This window comes from Meleagris gallopavo, chromosome 10 (genome assembly GCF_000146605.3).
Source record: "Meleagris gallopavo isolate NT-WF06-2002-E0010 breed Aviagen turkey brand Nicholas breeding stock chromosome 10, Turkey_5.1, whole genome shotgun sequence".
NCBI lineage: Eukaryota > Metazoa > Chordata > Aves > Galliformes > Phasianidae > Meleagris > Meleagris gallopavo.
The window spans coordinates 5,181,094-5,199,392 of record NC_015020.2 but is presented as its reverse complement, the minus strand read 5'-3'; the positions used below and the strand labels follow the sequence as shown (position 1 = coordinate 5,199,392).

General features: G+C 36.2%; 1 protein-coding gene across 3 annotated transcripts; it reads right to left on the bottom strand.

Annotated features, from left to right (window-relative positions):
- Positions 1-3,833: 3,833 nt before the first annotated feature.
- LOC100551422 (ferric-chelate reductase 1) lies at positions 3,834-18,299 on the bottom strand. 3 transcript variants are annotated; one of them, XM_010715618.3, is made up of 17 exons: positions 18,239-18,293; positions 17,141-17,279; positions 13,672-13,867; positions 13,314-13,450; positions 12,402-12,496; positions 11,632-11,782; positions 10,606-10,785; positions 9,569-9,667; positions 8,100-8,247; positions 7,421-7,537; positions 6,686-6,801; positions 6,321-6,407; positions 5,430-5,527; positions 5,228-5,286; positions 4,672-4,815; positions 4,174-4,235; positions 3,834-4,068 (listed from the first exon to the last, which is right to left on the bottom strand). In XM_010715618.3, the coding sequence occupies exons 3-17, from the start codon at positions 13,865-13,867 to the stop codon at positions 3,976-3,978; spliced, it is 1,782 nt and encodes a 593-aa protein (XP_010713920.1). In that variant the 5' UTR covers positions 17,141-17,279; positions 18,239-18,293; the 3' UTR covers positions 3,834-3,975. The 3 variants fall into 3 exon arrangements, with proteins under 3 accessions (XP_010713920.1, XP_019474039.1, XP_010713919.1); XM_019618494.2 differs by having other exon boundaries at positions 17,141-17,305; positions 18,239-18,287; XM_010715617.3 differs by lacking the exon at positions 17,141-17,279 and having other exon boundaries at positions 18,239-18,299.

The following is an 18,299-nucleotide window of genomic DNA, read 5'->3' as shown; positions in this document are numbered from 1 at the left end:
TCTAGCCTGTCCTTATTTGTTGTAGAAATTTTTTCTTTCCTCTTTCTTTGAAGACATTTGTTTTCCCATTACTGCTTAGTTCTGACAGTTACACTCAGTGATTTGCTTTTGTTTTAAGATGCATCTTAGAGGTTCTCAATGGGATACCATTTGGACAGCAGGAAAAAGTGACACAGGTAGCTTTTATAACAGAAGCAGACTGATTTGGGCGCTCATTCTGCATTCCCCAGTAATATCCTTAAACAAACACAATACAGAAATGGTTTAAAAGGAAGGAAACTGAGAAGATATCAGAACTGTGACTATTAAGTAAACTGTCAGGTAAAATTCAGTTCCAAAAAACAGGAAGAAGTGTAAAAACACCATATACGGCACAAGCTGGTTTGTTACTACCAACCTCTTGGGTAGTGGAACACCTTTGCAGAATTTTAAAATTGTAGATTGGCTTCTGGCTGGGTGGGGGCTTGTGGGGGTGGTTCTTCACTTTTCCTGTGTCTATTCTGCTGTACCACTCCTTCAGAGAAATGTGTGGAACAGCTCTACCTTTCACACATACATGCACCTTAAAGCTTAGGGTCATACTGATCTAAGAATTTCTCAGGAGTACTAGCGGATCATCCCTTTTAACCATCTTTCAGTCTTTCTTTTTCACAGTCAGAAATCACTGAGTCTAATTTGTGCAGTGAAATGCAGAAGGAGTTTAGTTCTTGCTCCATGATAGTCACTCATCTTAAGTTGTTTGGGAAAAAAAGATGTACACGTGTAAAGCACAGCTTACTTCCAAAAGAAGGCAAGTCATTACTGTTCCAGCAGAGCTTAAGCATGGACATTATGTCTATCTGTATGAACTGGTTTGAATCTAAAGATTCATTTATTTAATAAAGCTTGAGAAATATTATATTTTATCTGGAAAGACTTCCTATTTTGGAGGCTGTTTACATGCCTGAACTTTACACTGTGAGCAAAATGAAAATGTTATTTGAACAAGAGCGCCACACAGTGTTACAAATAATGATAGAAAACAACAGGCAAGATATCTCTAGCCTTCTCAAACCTGAATAAAGAAAAAACACTGACATTATTACACTCAATACATGTCTCTACATATGGTTTTCGGCAAAAAAAAAAAAAAAGTTTAGTGTTTGGCATTAAAAATGTTTTCCTGTCTTTGTTCATCTTCCACCCAAACTTCTACTTGCAAAAAAAAAAAAGAAAAAGAAAAAAAGATTTCAAGTACAGCAAAGCAGCAATAAATTCAAACACATTTAAGCAATTTGCACCACCTAGTTTTCTTTGAAACATATTCAAGAAACATTTGTAGTTGTCAAGAGCAGATGAGGAATATTTTGAGGTGAATTTCTACTTGACAGAGAGAATTTACCAATCTAGAAGGAACCAATCTGAAATATGATATCATTGATTTGTCATCAGAAGCTTAACCCAAGACTAGAAACATCAAAACCTTGATCTTTTCATATGAACTTCTCTCAATTTTAGCAGGACACCTTTATGAAGAAAAGCAACAGGAGTCTCCTTCTAAATAATATTAAGCCTCTAGAACAAAATTTCCTGCTACCTGTTTTTTCCATCAAACACTTGCACAGAGTTTTTTTCATTTTTACATTTTTATTTTTATTTTCAAAGATTGTAACAGGAACTTTGGGAGGGTCACACTAATACAATCACTTTACCTCCTCTTACTAGTCATGCAGGTGGGCAGGAAGGTGTTAAAAAATTAACAAGGCTTTGATTGGAAGATGCTAGAATGCGTCAAGAAAGGCCTTACATTACAAACTACAGATTATTACTAGTACTAGGAAAGAGCATTATTTAAGAGCAACTAACAAGTCTGCTAACTCTGTAGCTCTAGGAAAGAGCTATTCCGCAGTAAAGAAACATTTTAACATCCAATTTTTAACACTCAATTTCAAGAGTTTCTCCAAGAAACATTTGAATTGCTTTTCAAATTGCTAATTTGTAAAATAAGCATCTACAATGAAAACATTGATTGATTACTACTATGCAAAACTAGTCTAATTTTTATTTGATAGTGTTTCCACTGTATTAATAGAGAAACAATTAAGATACTTACATTCATGTTTTAAAACCCCCCACTTACACATGAGAATGAAGCAACACAGCACAGCTGTTGTATTATAGAAAGAAGCTGGCATTGACTTAATTTCAAAAGCCATCTATCATGTCTGAGTAGAGATTTTCTGTAAACTGAGTATATTGAAGAGGTCCCAAAATGTTAGTGCTGGATAATATATGACTCCTAGGTATTTGAAATCAAAGATACCCAAAGAACAAACCGAAAACCTCACATAAAGAAAATGCTTGTTGCCCTTCAGCCTTAGTTTTGCCATATTTCTTCTTAGCCTCCTCTTGTCTTCTCCAGCTGGGGGGGAAGGAGGTTCACACAGTTTAAACTCACTTGTAGTCTATTATGCTGCTAACAAAAGGGATTAATCCCAGCTCTGTAAAGGCTCTTATAACTAAGCAAGTTACTTGAGCAAGCAAGATTTCTGTCCACAAACTTAAAACATTCTGAATGACTTATCTTTGCAACAGGCTGCATTGTGAAAAAAAGAGGCTGAACTAGACAGCTTTAGTTAATGGAAAGAACAACTTTCTGGCTGATGGAAGTGTCTTCGGCATGATCATCAGGTAGCAAAGAGATCTTGCTATGATGTTTTAGGTCCCAGTATTCACTGTTATAGGTATATCTTATTTGTCAACACCTTTATTCTTAGCTAGGTTAACAACCCTTTGGTAGAAGTATACTTTGAAATTTTACAACTAATTAAAAAAAACACAAAGCATTGTACTGCATAGTATAATTAGTATAATAAGGGTTAATTTATGAGATTTCAGTTAAAAAGTGACTCAATATCTAAGCAAGCCAGAAACCAAAGAAGTTGAGAATAGTCTCCCTCCATTCCCCATACCCTATTAACATAAATTAGTTACTGACTAAAAAAGCATCTATGAAAGAGAAGAAGTTAGACCTACCAGCTCAAAGAATGCGCATTTAACACTAAAAGGAGATGCATTTTCCTGAAGTCAATTCAACTCCTAATCACTATTTCAGCAGTGCATTCAATAGAGCAAATACAATTGCAATATAACTGAGCAAATATTTTCACTTATCTTTAAGAATCAAGTTGCATAAGCCCCATATTATTCATACAGAACAGCAATTCAGAAGCTGTTCAGAGACAGCAGAACAAGTACATGCACACAGATAGGTTTTCCCTGGTTGAGTTTTGGATAAGCAGAACTAGGTTTTAATGTACATTTGCAAACATGCTTTCCTTGTTACAGCTTGGAAGCACTGAGAGAACAAAGCAGTACTTTGAATGATAAGAATGGTGATCTTACTAAAGAACTGAGGTTCCCAAGCCCTTATTCCTGTATATGTGCACTGCTCTTAGAGCAGAGAATAATTTTTGCATTAAACTGCAAAGATAAACAACGTTTAGCTCAATGTTTAGCTCAAGCATTTGTGACAGCTTTTTTTCAGTAAGTTTTTTTTTTTGTGTGGGACAAAATTGTCACAAGCAGGAGATTGTCAAACCATGTCATTCGAACACAGAATTGGGATCACACTTTCCAATTTTCCCAGTAATATTCCCGAAAGGTTTAGGGAACTGTGACTATCAAAACAGTGATTTCAGTGCATCTTCTCAGTCTTCTTAGCCTGTAAACTCTAACCATGTAAATTATTATATTTATAAAAAAAAACAAAACTTCATTCCTTACTCAGGCAAAGACTCCCATTAAAAATAACACCTGAAGACAGCTTTTGCAGGATTCCAGCATTCTATTGATTCGAATTTTTCTCCCTTGTACATATGCTATTGCTCTTCAACCACATCTTCAAGGATGTGTTGACGGAAACGTAATAGAAAGTATTCCTTGCATGTTTTTCAGCTGCATGGTACTTCACTGCAAAGTTCTCAATTTCTTATTTCATACTTGGTTGATTGCTGCCAGGAAGGTAATGAGGAATATTATATTTCCACAGGCATAAATGGTTAACACAATCTGTTTAAACAGGTTACCCTGCAAGAGAACAGAAGAAAACAAGAAAAGCCACAGAAGTATTAGTCTTTCTATTTGTTTTTAAAAACATCACCTCAGGGTAGGTATTTAAAAATGGTTACTTACTTCCGCTTCTGCAGATGTGAGTGACTGCAATATCTGTATTCTGTCATCCTCTATCAGTTCAACTGTTATGTGGAAGAAAAAATACAGTTGTCTGCTCTTAAGAAGGATTTTTTATATTCATATAGCAGAAGTTTTGATCCTAAGTAAATCATTCCTGTACAACACCAAATTTGAAAAGTACTTGGAAGTCATTTGACATTTCACAAACTTTACAGCAGAAACAAATTCTGAGTCGACCTACGAAAAGTAGGTTACGGTCATTAAGATGACAAAACAAAGCTGTCTTTCAATAGAATGAATCAAGGTAGTGAGACCTGAGTTGAGCAAAACATTTATGAGTTAAAAGTTGAAAACTTTTTTACTGCTATACGAATTTGTGCACCATTATTTCCTAGTTATTCCCTTTAACTTGTAACTAAACTAAAAAACACCTCTTGAAATTCAGCTCACTCAGAACTTTTGCAAGCAAGGTAAAAATAATCTTAGTTGGACTTGTACCTTTACGTATGAGACAGTAGCTGTGTATCTCCAGAAGAACATCAGTACCAACATGCCAAGCTACAAAACCAATCATTGTATAGGTGTCCCATGGGTCTGGTAGGTCAAGTGCAGGCAGATCCATTCCCAAGAACATAGTAACCACTACTCAGTAAAAATGAGATGAAGAGATGCTGAGTGCTGTGTCAGGGCAATTAAAACAAATTTCTTAACACCCCTTTGTGAACAGATTTCCCACAAAATACCTATGGTTTCTGGGGGAGTGAGGTTAAAGGAGTCTGTGAAACTAAAAAGCACCTCCACCTTAAACGGGGCTGAGTGTAGGAAAAACATAAACCATAGATAATTGTTTAATCCTTTGGATTTTTTGGTTGTTGTTGTTTTTCTCAGTTTCAAAATTAGAATAGCTTGCCTCACACCAGAAAACATCACGTGAGCTAAAAACTCAACATCTGGATGTCCAGATAGATGCTCTAGATGAATAAGTCTAGATAATTAACAGCATGAGTTCCTTCATATCATATAAAAGATAGTTACAACTATTACTCTTACTCACCAGCTAGTATTCTAGCAGTTGTACCAATACTCCAGTGAAACCAGTTAAACAATTGCCTCCTATAAAATGAAATTTTAAAAAAGCATTTTATTATGTTTAGGAAAAAAATAATTGAAAAAAAGATACTGGAAAGATTTATCTAAAGCTGGTAACAAGACATTTTATTTCTGTGATGAAAATTTAATAAGTTAGTTGTGAGTACCTTGGTGCATGAGGAGATGGTCTGAAACCTGCCATAAGAGGTTGAAAGATTGTCAGAGCCATCACAGTACAGCCAAGATATGGATGAAAACCTGCTTGCTAAACATAAAACATTTTTTGTTTAATATCTTATCCATATAAAGATATAGGAAAAAAATATCAGAAACGTTAATTTTACATAAGCAAGCAAAAGTAAATCATAGTGATAGAACAGCAATGTGTTTAAACTGACAATGGTGACAGAACACAGCTGAATGGAGGTTGTTCTCCAAAGGAGAAGGAGGCATGTGTAAGTCTGCTCAGAGTTTGCATCATCATTCTGTTCTACAAAGAAATTCTTCCACCTAAACAGAAGAGTAGTATTACTGTAGCAGCAATGCTGTAAACTCTTCATTCTCAATAACATATCATCAGGAAAGGCCTATTTCTTAACTCCTCCCAGTACTGGTTTTCCCCCTTTCATTCTGTTTGTTCTAGTCTTACTCTAAAAGAATTTATTCATTTTCCCTAGCTATCAACTCATGCCTGTGACATTTGTATCCCACCTTTAATAGAGATTCTCTCGGAGAATCTCTATGTTTCTGGAATCACCTTGTACCAGATAACATACAGGTGACAGCAACAGATCCCTGCCTGAACCCCAGTGTAACCAAGGATTTCATTTAGGAGAAAGTGGAAGGAAGGAAAGTCTGATGGAATTTTATCCACTTATTGCTGAAGGAGGGAACATTCCTCATCTATATTGCTAGAATCTGAAGTCAGCCTTCCTATCAGATTTACAGGAAATTTCTTTGACAATAGTTGTAACATATCAATCAGCAATGGACCTACTTCTCATTCATTTGGTTCTACTTTTACATTAGTAAGAGTTAAAAATAAAAACCATACTTACTTTGCTCCAACCACCTCGATATATAAAAGGCAATACAAAAGAAATGCTGGTAAGCGTAACAGTGGTTAACATAAGCATACGATGCACCTGGAAAAACGAAGTTCACATTTAGAAACTCCACAACTTTTCTAGTTTATATTAAAATACATCTAATGATCTGTAGCTAAGAATATTCTTAGCAGCCTCTTTGGACTTTGCTTTTACTAGTGAAGCAGGTAAATTTTTGATTTGTAGTTATTCTACAAGGTTTTCTAAAGAAAACAACATCAAATTTGACCTCTTATTTCTTAGATCTAGTAGGTTTTAATTTTGCCAACTAGAGAGGCAGAACATACAGCTAGAGACATGGGAGAGATTTTGCCCACCTGAAACCATAACTCTTTTCCAAATAAGAACGAATGAGACCAGACAGGCTTGAAGAATCGTGCAACAATAACACCAATACTAACTGTACTTATCCAAGCTACAAACATCAGTGCACCTGAAAAACAGGAAAAAAAAGAAACAGTTAATCATAGCTAATTCAACTGCATATTAATACTGCTTCAGTCTGAGTTTTAATGGTTTATTCCATACGCATATGGTCAGAATATGCCATTGATAAGTTTTTAATCACCTAGTTCAGTCTAAAGTTTTGTAGTATTTTATCTTGCTAACGTGTAGAATCATCCATATAAAGATGTTTACAACACTCTTGGCATGATGGAGCAGTTATACAAAGAATGATAATTGACCTTTATTACAAGCTTTCAACAGAATGAGTGACAGTTCTCTCATGAGCCTGGTTTACACTTCAGTACTGAGAAAATAATTCTCAGCAATTTCACTGGCTCCGGACTATCAATTGAGAAAATTCTCATTTCAGATAGAAAATGGAGGGGAAGGAAGGGGAAGGAAATCCTGTAGCAGTGTTCTTGAAATGGAAAACAATGATTTTACTCTTTCTTCACAGTCTCAGATCTTGCTATCCAACAGTATGTATAATGCCAATGACAGAAAGACAGGAAGAAATACCTACTATACAATCAGTAGTGAGTAAAACAGCTCTCTAGTCTCAGTAAATCTTGAACTGGAAGTCAAAGCTAAAAAGTGCAGCTTACCATGAGCCTTGATAAGTCTCGGGGACCGGGAACCTCCAATATCCTGAGGAATGCCAGTGACATTGTACATTCCATTGGTGATCAGAGGCTGACGACGATGTTTATATATTGGACCACCTAACCAGTGATAAAATCGTTTAATTAAGGCATATGAGAGTTACAGCACTTGCAAAATAAGCCTAATCCTTATTTATGAATTTAAGCCCTACTGTGACTATGAAGGGTAGTTACACAAAGCGTCTAAAATGAAATAAGGTAGGAACTCAGCTGGTGAATCAAAATTTCAAAATGTCATCTAATCTACCTTGTATGTACTTAATGTACAAGAACCAATCATCCCTCCATAGAAAACAGATCTCTTCCCTACACATACAAGATGTGAAGAATGATTTCTGCTGATGCTATTCTCCATTTTAAAATGGATGCACCCAGCCCTCAAGAAGCTAGAAGTTGCTAGGATCAAGTGGGCATGCAACACAAGTATACAAGTAAGCTTACTTTATTTTCCAAGAGCAAATCCAAGAGCCAATAAAGATGACTGGACAAAGTGCCTCACTCAAGCTTGGAAATCAAGTCCTTAGTTTGGATACTAACTTTTACAGATAATGTATCTTATACCTGGGGCAACTCATTTTAGAGCTGATTAAAAAAAAAAAAAACAACCACACATCAGATTTACCTTCACTAGCTTCCCCATCTGCCAGAAAGATGTAGTAACTGGCATTCATGTTAAACCTCCCCTTATATGTAGGGAGACTAATATTCCTTCTAAAAGAACATTGAAGAACACCATCCACAAGCCTCCATGACACATTTTCAAGAGCATTCTGTGAAACAGAAAACACTTGATAAGCAGTCTTTCCAGACAAACAATTCTTTTATTGCTTTGAAGGCCACTGCTTGAGCTTGTTTCAAGTTGGCAACACAAGCAGTATTCCTATGATATCTCAGGTAATGAGATAAAGCATTTCTTACACTAACAGAACCAAGAGGTAGTTTTTTCACCTCTGCAGTTCTAGATGATCGCAATACAGTAACAGAGCATTGGATATAAAACAGTTCAGTTGGAAGGTAAAAATCAAGTTCAACTGCCTAACTACTTCAGGGATAACTGAAGGTTAAAGCATATCAAGAGCATTATCTAAATGCTTCTTGAACACTGACATGCATCAGGTATCAATTACCTTAACAGTTATTCTCTTCTAGTGTTTGACAACCTTCACAGTAAGTTAACTTTTCCTAATATCTAGTTTAACTCTAGTGTCAGACCATCACAATTTGGGTCAACTGCTTTCAAGATAAGATATACATTAATAGCAAATAAATGACCAGCCTTCTCCATAGAAAAATGAAAACAGACAGAAAGTAAAAGCCCAGTACAACCATAAGAAAGCATTAAGAGTAAGATCAGCAGTCATAGAACCAAAGCGTGGCTTGAGTTGTAAGGGACCTTAAAACCCATGGGCAGGGTTGCCACTCACTGGATCAGACTGCCTGGGTCCCATCCAATCTGGCCTTGAACACCCCAGGAATAGAGCATCTACAGCTTCTCTGGGCAACCTGTTCCAGCACCTCTCTAACAAGGTTATGTACTACAGAGGTCCTGACTCACTTTTCTGTTTTAAAGTCCCCTGGTTAAGCAAATATTTCTAGCCAAAATGTCAAGACTTCCCTTTGCTTCACCTTCTGCTGTGCTAATACATCCAAAGAGATTTGGAGAGTAACTAGTTTAAAACTAGCCTTGCAAGAGTCATAAGTATCACTTGCACAAAGAAAAGATGAGGCAGTGATCTGGGGAAAGAAAAATCTCTTGTATAATAACTTAGAAGGTACGTCAGTAAGTCAGTGTAGCAACCTAAGGTTTGTATTTATTACCACAAGTTTTGACAACTCATAAATATGCTCTCCCTAGTAGAAGGGCTCAGTTGTACCAGCAGTGTGCACTGAGTTCTCTCACCATATTACTTATTTTTAAAATAAATTTAGGCTTCCAAAGGTAAAGTTTACTATGAAGAAAAAGTCGAATCATTCTCACTCTAAAGAATTCTACATTTAGTTTACTATTTACAACTGCTTTTCAAGATAAAAGCACAAAACATTCATTTCAAACCCATTTTTGTTGGAAAGTTTAGATGCTTCCATGTCTACCTTTGAATCCAGAATAGGAGGACTTCGTCCCTTCAGGTAAGCAGTGCTTACACTAACATGGTGGTCCTCATTAATACACAGATATGCATCATCATCACCCTAGAAAGTTTAAAAGGAAAAAGTATTTGTAGATTAGTAAAAACTTCTACTGGCAACCTCCTAAAGCATGTTGATTTAATACATGCAACAAATCAGTAGTGTTGGTCAGTGGTATAGCAGAAGACTTGAGACAAAATTTTCTAGCTTTTAAGCTATTTCCCATCTTCCAAATATCTCAGTGTTACAGGGGAGCCACATTAAGCCAAACAGATGTCACAGGCATATCATGATTTACCTTACCCATCTGCCCCTAAGTGACAACGCTATTAGAAGTTCTTCTAGATATTTATAATTCTACTAAATTTACCAAAAAAGATTGTCAGATATTGATGGTATTTTAAAAAGCTCTTTAGTTAAAAGTGGTTTCTCGTAGCAGTATAGATATAAAATATTTAAGAACAAAGTGCTCTTTTACTAGGAACATGAAAATAAAAAGTACTTCCTTTGTACAACAGTTACTTTATGGATTTCATATTTGTCAGTAGCATTGTCCCTTCACTTCAACTGCAATTAAAAGTCCCTGAACACATTTTAAAGATTGGATTGAGTCACTCGTGTTAACGATGCTGAAATTCAAGTGGTTTTCAGAAAACTTAACAACATACCTTTGAAAAAATAGTGGTTTGGTTTTTCTCTTCTAGGTAGAAAGGCAAGATTGATCTTACCAAGAAATCCAACCAGCTACTGTACTATTACTAAGGTTGGACTCTGTGAAGACATATATCCATAGGGGGATTTACTGCAGAAAGTCAGCCTCAAGCTAAGACTCCATACCACATATAAAAGGCCATTACCTCTCCTTCAGCACTATAAGGAAGAAATGTCTTTGTTTTAAACTTAGAAATATTACTGTTTTCCATATGCATGTTTTGCTAAGGTACCACTGAAACTCTACGAGGATTACAAAAGAAGCTAGAGAAGTAGAATAGGATACTCACCATCCATCGGTCATAGGACAGAGCAAATGCTAAATATCCTTCACTGGGACCACTCATTTCAATGAGTACTGATCTCCTCTCTTGATGGAAGGATAAGAAAAAGCAGGAAGCACTCTCAGGATCACAGTTTGAAGGGTTCCTAAGGCAGAACTTTGTATTTCCACAACCTGATGCATTAAACTAGAATATTAATCAAACAAATATGTCATAAGCAATGAGGGTTTTTCGCTCTTCTTCCTCACTTTTCAACCTACTCTAGAAAAAGGCACTTATTTCCACTTCCTTGTGTGCTATCTATGCCCATATACCAATTTCTTAATTCACTCCTACAGTTACCAGAGGGTAGAATTTATTGCCGTTTTACATTCTAAGATGTATTTTTAGTTAAACTGAATTCCCACTTCAAAGATTTCATTCAATAACTTAAAAGTTTGGGAAAAAATCCTAGTTTAATCTTGAGAAGTCAAAATCAGCTGTAGAGTAGGAAAGAAGGGAAGACCAGCTTTGTTTCCTTTTTAAAAGTAGAAATCCCACTGATAAGCAATGAGACAATACACGCATTAGAAATCAGTGTTACTCTGGATCAAGTACTGATGCTTTCTCAGTCCACCCAAACTTCAAGAAACAGAAGTCAATAATATTGATTAAAATCAAAAGTTTCTGAACCCCCCGTTACTAAATAGGAAGTTTGGAATCAAGATCAGAACAAATCCATTCTCACCTCTTTTCTCAGATATACAATTTTTTTTTTTTATTTTAAATTCTGGCCTTTAAAAAGCTGAGAGAACATTTAGAACTTAGCCTATGTGTGATGTGAAACGTTTAACCCACACAGATTCAAAGTAATTAACCTAATGCAAAAAATGGACATCTAAAGCTCTTAGTATCCAGTACATAAGTTACTCATCTTCATCTTTCCCCTTCTGTCAATCTAGGGGCAAAATATCTTAGACAATATCAATGGGACTTAAACTTCATTCATCACAAGCATAAGAAATTGCATTTCTTGGGTTTATAATTACTTACAGGCTTTGTTAAGTAGGAAACTGAATGTGAAGTTGATACAGCCTCTGATGTTGTGTACAGGGGTGTTGTTGAGAATGGTGCATTAGGCTGAGAAACAACAGGACCAGGAATCTTCACCCAGAAAGTCTTGAATTTCTTCACAACTGTGGCTCTTAAGAAAACCCACATGCACAGTTGCTCAGTATTATATACATCAACAGCTGAATGTTATTAAAAAAAAATTCTGCTGTTTCTATAGCATACTTCTGTCTTTATGCAGGACTCTATCATTTCTTGTGCTTTAATTAGGAAAATAACTAAAATACCAATGCAAAAAATTTTAAAGCACCCTACTGCAAGTTCCATACATTCACGCTTCCTGCACAGACAGCAGAAGAAAGATACTTATAACTTCACTTATATCCATTAGTTCCAGAAAAAAGCTGACAGTATAATGGAAGAGAATGTAGCATTTTGTTACGTACAGAGAAAAAGATTCACACTGTGTATTACAGCACCATATACGCACAATAATTCATCAGTTAATTAGAAATACCAAATTGCAGAACTCCATTCTACTCTCATCTCAAAAATAAAATGAGCGTTCTCAGATTTCCCTGAAGAACAAACACCTGCATTAATGCAGACTCTACAGTGTGTATGAGTTGACATTTCAGGTCATTAGTCCAGGGCCCCTTCCCAGTTGCTGGCCAGTATTTGCTGCAGACAATGCTACATGTTTATCTTCTCCTGCATTTTAATACAGCAGAACTAACACCAGGACTACTTACAGAAATCGCACACGTTTTGGTGCATCTCCAGGAGCAATCCAATAAACTTTTACAACTTTCTTTTTTGCTTTACTTGTGTGACTAACAGCTGAATTCTGAAAACAAACATACTAAGAGTTACACAGAATATGCAAGAAAATTTAAAACGTGAATAAATATTGCACCGTTACCCTGCAAATACACAGTCACAGCAAAAACTTCTTAAGTTAGTTATGATCAACAATACCATTGGCCTTAAAGTACTAATGAATAATTGGATTCCATACATATCAAGTGGAAGACAAGGAGAAAGAAAAATGCATCCAGGCAAATTGAGAACTTTGTTCAGATCAGCTCAAACAAGTTCATAAATTCCGAGCTGGTTGCTGAAGCAATGATCAGTCAATCCTTTGCATGAGGCTAAACCAATTCATCTAAAATAGATACTCGAGATCGTGATCCAACCTGTTAATAAGAAAGCTCCACTATTATCATTAGTGTTGTTCTGTCAGTTAATGGCCTATTCTAGCCTTCGTTTTCCACAATAATTGGCCCAAACTTTCCTCGCTGTAAGACATTCATTTTGTCCTCTATAACTCTCCTCTTCAAAGCAAGTAGAGCACATACTCATATTTTTAAGAACAAGCACAATGATATGAATGCAGAACATTACAATCATTGTACTTAAGTTGTGTTATGACTGCTACACCTTATTACAGTAGTATTACATGACCTAGAGAACTTAAATAGCTCGTAAGAATAGTCAGACAAAATTGCAGTGAACCATGCCTATATGATAAAAGTTACAGCAATTTCCTGAGAGATTTACTGAGCTCAAAGGTAAGAGTAGAAAGATTTGTTCTGCTCTGTTACATGTGAACTAGTACAAATACTACAGTGCCCAACATCCCATTTTAAGATCGTAGACTGTACCGTGGTATGGCCACATGTCAGAAGCTGAGAATGTCTCCGGTCAACTAATACAAAAGAACCAACTGCAGGGCTATCCAAGTCTTCTGCATCCCGAGCTTGAATGAAAAATCCTTCAAAATCTGGACCAGACAGCTGAACTGAACAATAAAAACAAAAGGAAGTTGCAATATCCTGCAGAGGAAAAATGAAGTGCTTCCATAATGACCAGCTCATTTTACAAGTACCGAGTGGCTGCTGAAGGAGTCAGCTGAACAAGACTCAGTTTCTTACACAGTTTTGATGTAGGTACCCATGCAAAGACATGCTATAGTATAAAGAAACAATTAATTAAGCTTTTAAATTATAATTGGCATCATACCTTCTACACTGTCCCCAGGTTTAAATTGAGACCTATTAACTGTAATGACATGCTCAGGTGACAGTTTTGGAGAGCTACCATGACAGGGCACCATGCTAGTGCACGCTTCTCTTACTTTCCCATTTGGATATCCATCCACAGATACATGGAAGCAAATAAACATCGAAACAGCAAAAGCAAGGCCAGGCAGCTCCATCTGAATGAAGAATGAGAGTTATAAGCAATTAAATACAATAAACATTTGCATTGCAGATTGCAAGTCACCTTATAAGAGTCAGTTCAATACTAACTTTTAGAAACCTGTTTAAAAACAGAAGTGTGTGAGAGAAAACACTAATCCTCACTGTAATTCTAATAACTACCAGAACATTGCAAGAACATTCACGGATATTGAGTTTTAGACCATTTTTATGTTCAAGAGTATTAATAATGAATAGATGGACAATTCTTCTTAGCAAATTTGGAGATCACTAAAAAAAATTCTTTTACTTAGAGCTATACCATTCTCATAAAAAAAGAAAAAGAAAAAATCCAAGTCCTTTAAAAAAATCTATAATATAGAGAGATCTTAAAATGTTTTCATTTATGTATAAAGGTCTACAGCATTGAGGAAATACCAAGCTAACATCACTCCCACTCATTTATTAATCATAGCTCCAAACTATGTATCATCACAGACTGCTATTTGTTTCCACAACTCGTGGCTATTTCTTCACATATGACAAAGAACTCTCAGGTGACAAGTTCTTCTTTCTTCAGAAGACTAAAGATACCAGATGTCTGAAAGATTTTATACAAGCAGAAGGGTGTGAATTTGATATGAGGAGATAGACAAAGAAATATATTTTTATCACAGAAAAGCAAAAGACTATCTTAGAAATTCTTTTGGATGCTGGACCTCCAAACAATATGATTTCTTGATATCATTTCTTTAAGGAACTGAGGAACATGAAAAACCATGTGAGGTCATGTGATTGAATAGCCTATGACAGTGATAAGAACCCCCTAATCCCAGCATTTATGATGTGATGATTTGCTCTGACACAGTACTGTTTTCAGGAAAGCTGTGGTAACTGTTTCGTTACTCAGCAGCATGAAGGCTTTACAGTCACATCCAGTATTTGTAGAAAGATTTGGTCAACCAGAATTTTTATGTTCAATGGGCTAGGAGAACTAAAACACTATCCTTTCAATTTTTAGACCAAAAAAAAGTTGGTTATCAGCTCCAGCAGAACATGTACCAGGCAAATGAGTCTGCTTTATGGAGGAGTCATGTCCATTTTGCACTAAGCGATAAGAAACATCAGGTAAAGAAGTTCCCTGACAGCACATATGGTTGTGAAGATAAGAAGGGCACAGAGCTGTTTCAAGCTGAGCTCTGATATCTAAAAGTAAAAAAAAAAAACAAAACAAAAAAAAAACAACCAAGGATGTCATTAGTCCTATACAATGTAAGAATAATCAATATTAATTTTCCTAGACTCCTTATAATTCAGTGCTAAACATCTACAATATCCAAGGCAACGCTGCATTTCTGCTTCAATTCAAGAGCCCCTTGGCAACTCTATATCAGCAAAGACAAGAAGATTAAGGGGTAGGGATTGAACAGTTACATTTCAGGAACCAGAGAAAATATTAAAAAAAAAAAATCACTCAACTCTTTAAATACTCATCTAGGGTAGTACCGATAATGTCTAGTTAAGTTGCTGTTTTCTTTTAATTCCAATACCTATACAAATGAAATAAATTGAGATTTGTATGTTAAGGAAGTCTTTGGGAGGCTAAAAACTAAGCTTCAGAACAACTGTGGTATTAAATTAACTTATACATCTAAGAGAAATCTTCAAAAAAATCTGCTGCCAGAAGAGATAAAGCTGAATATCAATGAGACAAGGAAAAAAGAACAGGTTCACACTCTAGTTGAAGTAGCAGAGGATGTGGTAAGGATTTAAAACAAGAAATATCCTTCGGCAGATTCCCTCAACTCAAAAGTTTGCAGAAGAAAGAACAAACAATGCCCAGCACCAAAATGGAAAAAGAAGTATTGTACAGACAAGCAATTTTTAATCTTTTTTTTCCAAAAGATTTCTGTAATTTTCTCTATGAATTTTCAAGAAATTGGAGTAGGTTTTTTTTTTTTTTTTTTTAAATTAGCACCTTCCAGATCAAAATTTATCCTTGAACTTGTTACTCAGCTGCTTTGAAAAGTCCCTTTTCCCTTCTAACCTGGAAAATATTCCAGCACTCCACATACAGAGTAAAACATGCTGAATGAAGACAGGAAACACTATCATAACATAAGTCACTCTGTAACTAATTAATCAGTATCTTTATGAAAAGTCTCAAACATCCATGCAGCTTCAGCTAGTAACTGGATTGCTAGGGTTATCCAACAGGCTTTGTATAAAACACAGGAAGGAGTTCAATGCTCTTTTAGATGGATACATTCAACCCATCCAGTTTTAAAGACAAAAAGCAGCTGTATTTTCACTCAGCCACCAAGAAGGAAAGGATGAAAGAGAAGTCAGGGTTACTCACCTTCAGCTGGCTAATTTGGCAGCCTGATTTAAATATTTACCGTGTGGCTTCAGAACTGACCACAAAACAACTGAAGAATTAAAAGTTAAAGAGATGTTTCTTGGGGCAGTTATCTATAAATACAAAGCACTTGTATGGCAGTGTTTCTGCGTTAGCAGCATATCTCTGAAGAAAACACAAGGAACCACAGGGTCCATGCTAAATTTGCACACTTTAAGCTTACTTCTTCCTGTATTGAAAAGACTCCTAGTCTCTGCAGGCACAGAAAGCTTAGAAAGCCCTGATAACTCAAAGAGCACAGTGAGAACAATGCCGACAAAAACATAGGATCTCTTTGCAGAAATTGTCTTTCAATTATTTAACAGAACTTCATTAGCTGCATAGTATGAAGCCTAAAGCTAGTTTTAGAGAGGGAGAAGAGAGAGGAGACACATATTTCCAACCAAAAGGAATAAAAGCCAACGTGGCCAAAATTTATCTCCTCAGCACCATAAGAGAAGAAGGCAAGCAGGAAAAGAAAAAGCTGTCTAAAGCAGAATAAGCTGTAAGAACCAAAGATGTTTGCCCACATGATACTTTGCCACATTTCCTTTGAAACACGTTCTTAAAAAACAGAAGCAGAGGACCATACTGTTCAAGAATCATTTTTCCCTCTGAGAAAAGGAGCTTGGGTTAATTTCTCCTGCTCACTTAAATGTTGTTATATCAGAACAGCTGCATAAGCAAGGGCAGAAAACAGATAATAGTCACATTCACAACAACTCCTTACTTCTCAAAATGAAAAAGGGAACACACACCTAGACTCACATGATGACAAAACATACGTGCCTCATCCTCACGCTCTTCCTACACTGAAGACATTCAAGGAGAAATTTAAGACTTCTAACTTCTTTCTAAACAAACTTTTATAAATTTAAATACAAGTACTTACATTACAGCCAATCTTTCTGCTACAGTGATGAAGTCTAAATAAAATTGTCTTTGGCTTTCTACTTGTAGTAAGTGAACATATAATGCATTTAACTTCTACTTGACTTGCATCTTTATCATTATTGGGATCAGAGGAAGTTCTGCAACAAGAAACAGTACCCAGATGCTAGAAAGGAAACATTTATGAGTGATAAGGCACATATCTTATGGTTGTCTGCCCAGCTAAGCCCACAACCTCCTAGACTTCAGCTGAATTGCATGAAGTTATAACGAAGCACTACCCCCACAGCTTCTTTTGGTTTGAACTTCCACAGAGCAGTTTCATATTGAGCCATTACTGCAATTATCTTCTGGTGCAGTTACAGGGATAACAAAAATAAATACCCACAAAATTTTCATACCTTACTCCTCAAAGCATAACAAATATAAAGCATGATTTTATAGCTTATTAGATTATATTGAAAAGCTACTTTCTTTTAGAAGAGGGTAGGCATTCTCAAAAAGGGAATGTGATAAGGTTTTGCCTGTTTTTCCCTTTCTTCCCCCCATATCTTCTACCGAGAATGGACAAGAGTGAAAAATTTCACCGTAATTATTTTATTAATCTCCTGTTGAACAGCTGCTCTGTGAATAAACCATTAAGACCCCAACTTTGCAAACTTGTACCTATGCAAAAAGCCCTCTTAACTAAGCTGCAAGCTGATGTAGGATAGGCCCTGTTTCAGTTACCCCAACAAACAATTTCACACAAAAGCACAGCATCAACTGTAACAGCCTTCATTCAGCTACATCCCCTGCATATTAACAACAAAGCAAAGTATGTAGTTATAGAAGACTAAGAAGCAAACTGGACACCAGAAGAACTCAAGTGCTGTGCTTTCAGGTGCATGAAGCACGAGTCTACTTTTACAGCTCTTATTTAGCGCTTAAACCTAATTACTGAAAACATGCCCAGAAGCTCTTTACAAAGATTCAGAAACGCCTGCGTGGAACGAGGCAGTTCAGAGGCATTTCAAAAAGTTCGCCAGATTTCAACCTGCTTCATAATTGCTCTAGCCGTTCTAGTAAGTGCAAATAGCTTTCAAAAGGTTCGCTCTACCTATGCTTCGAGCACGTCCGGCCGGCCGCGCAGCAGCTCCCGCAGCCCGCTCCCTCCAGCG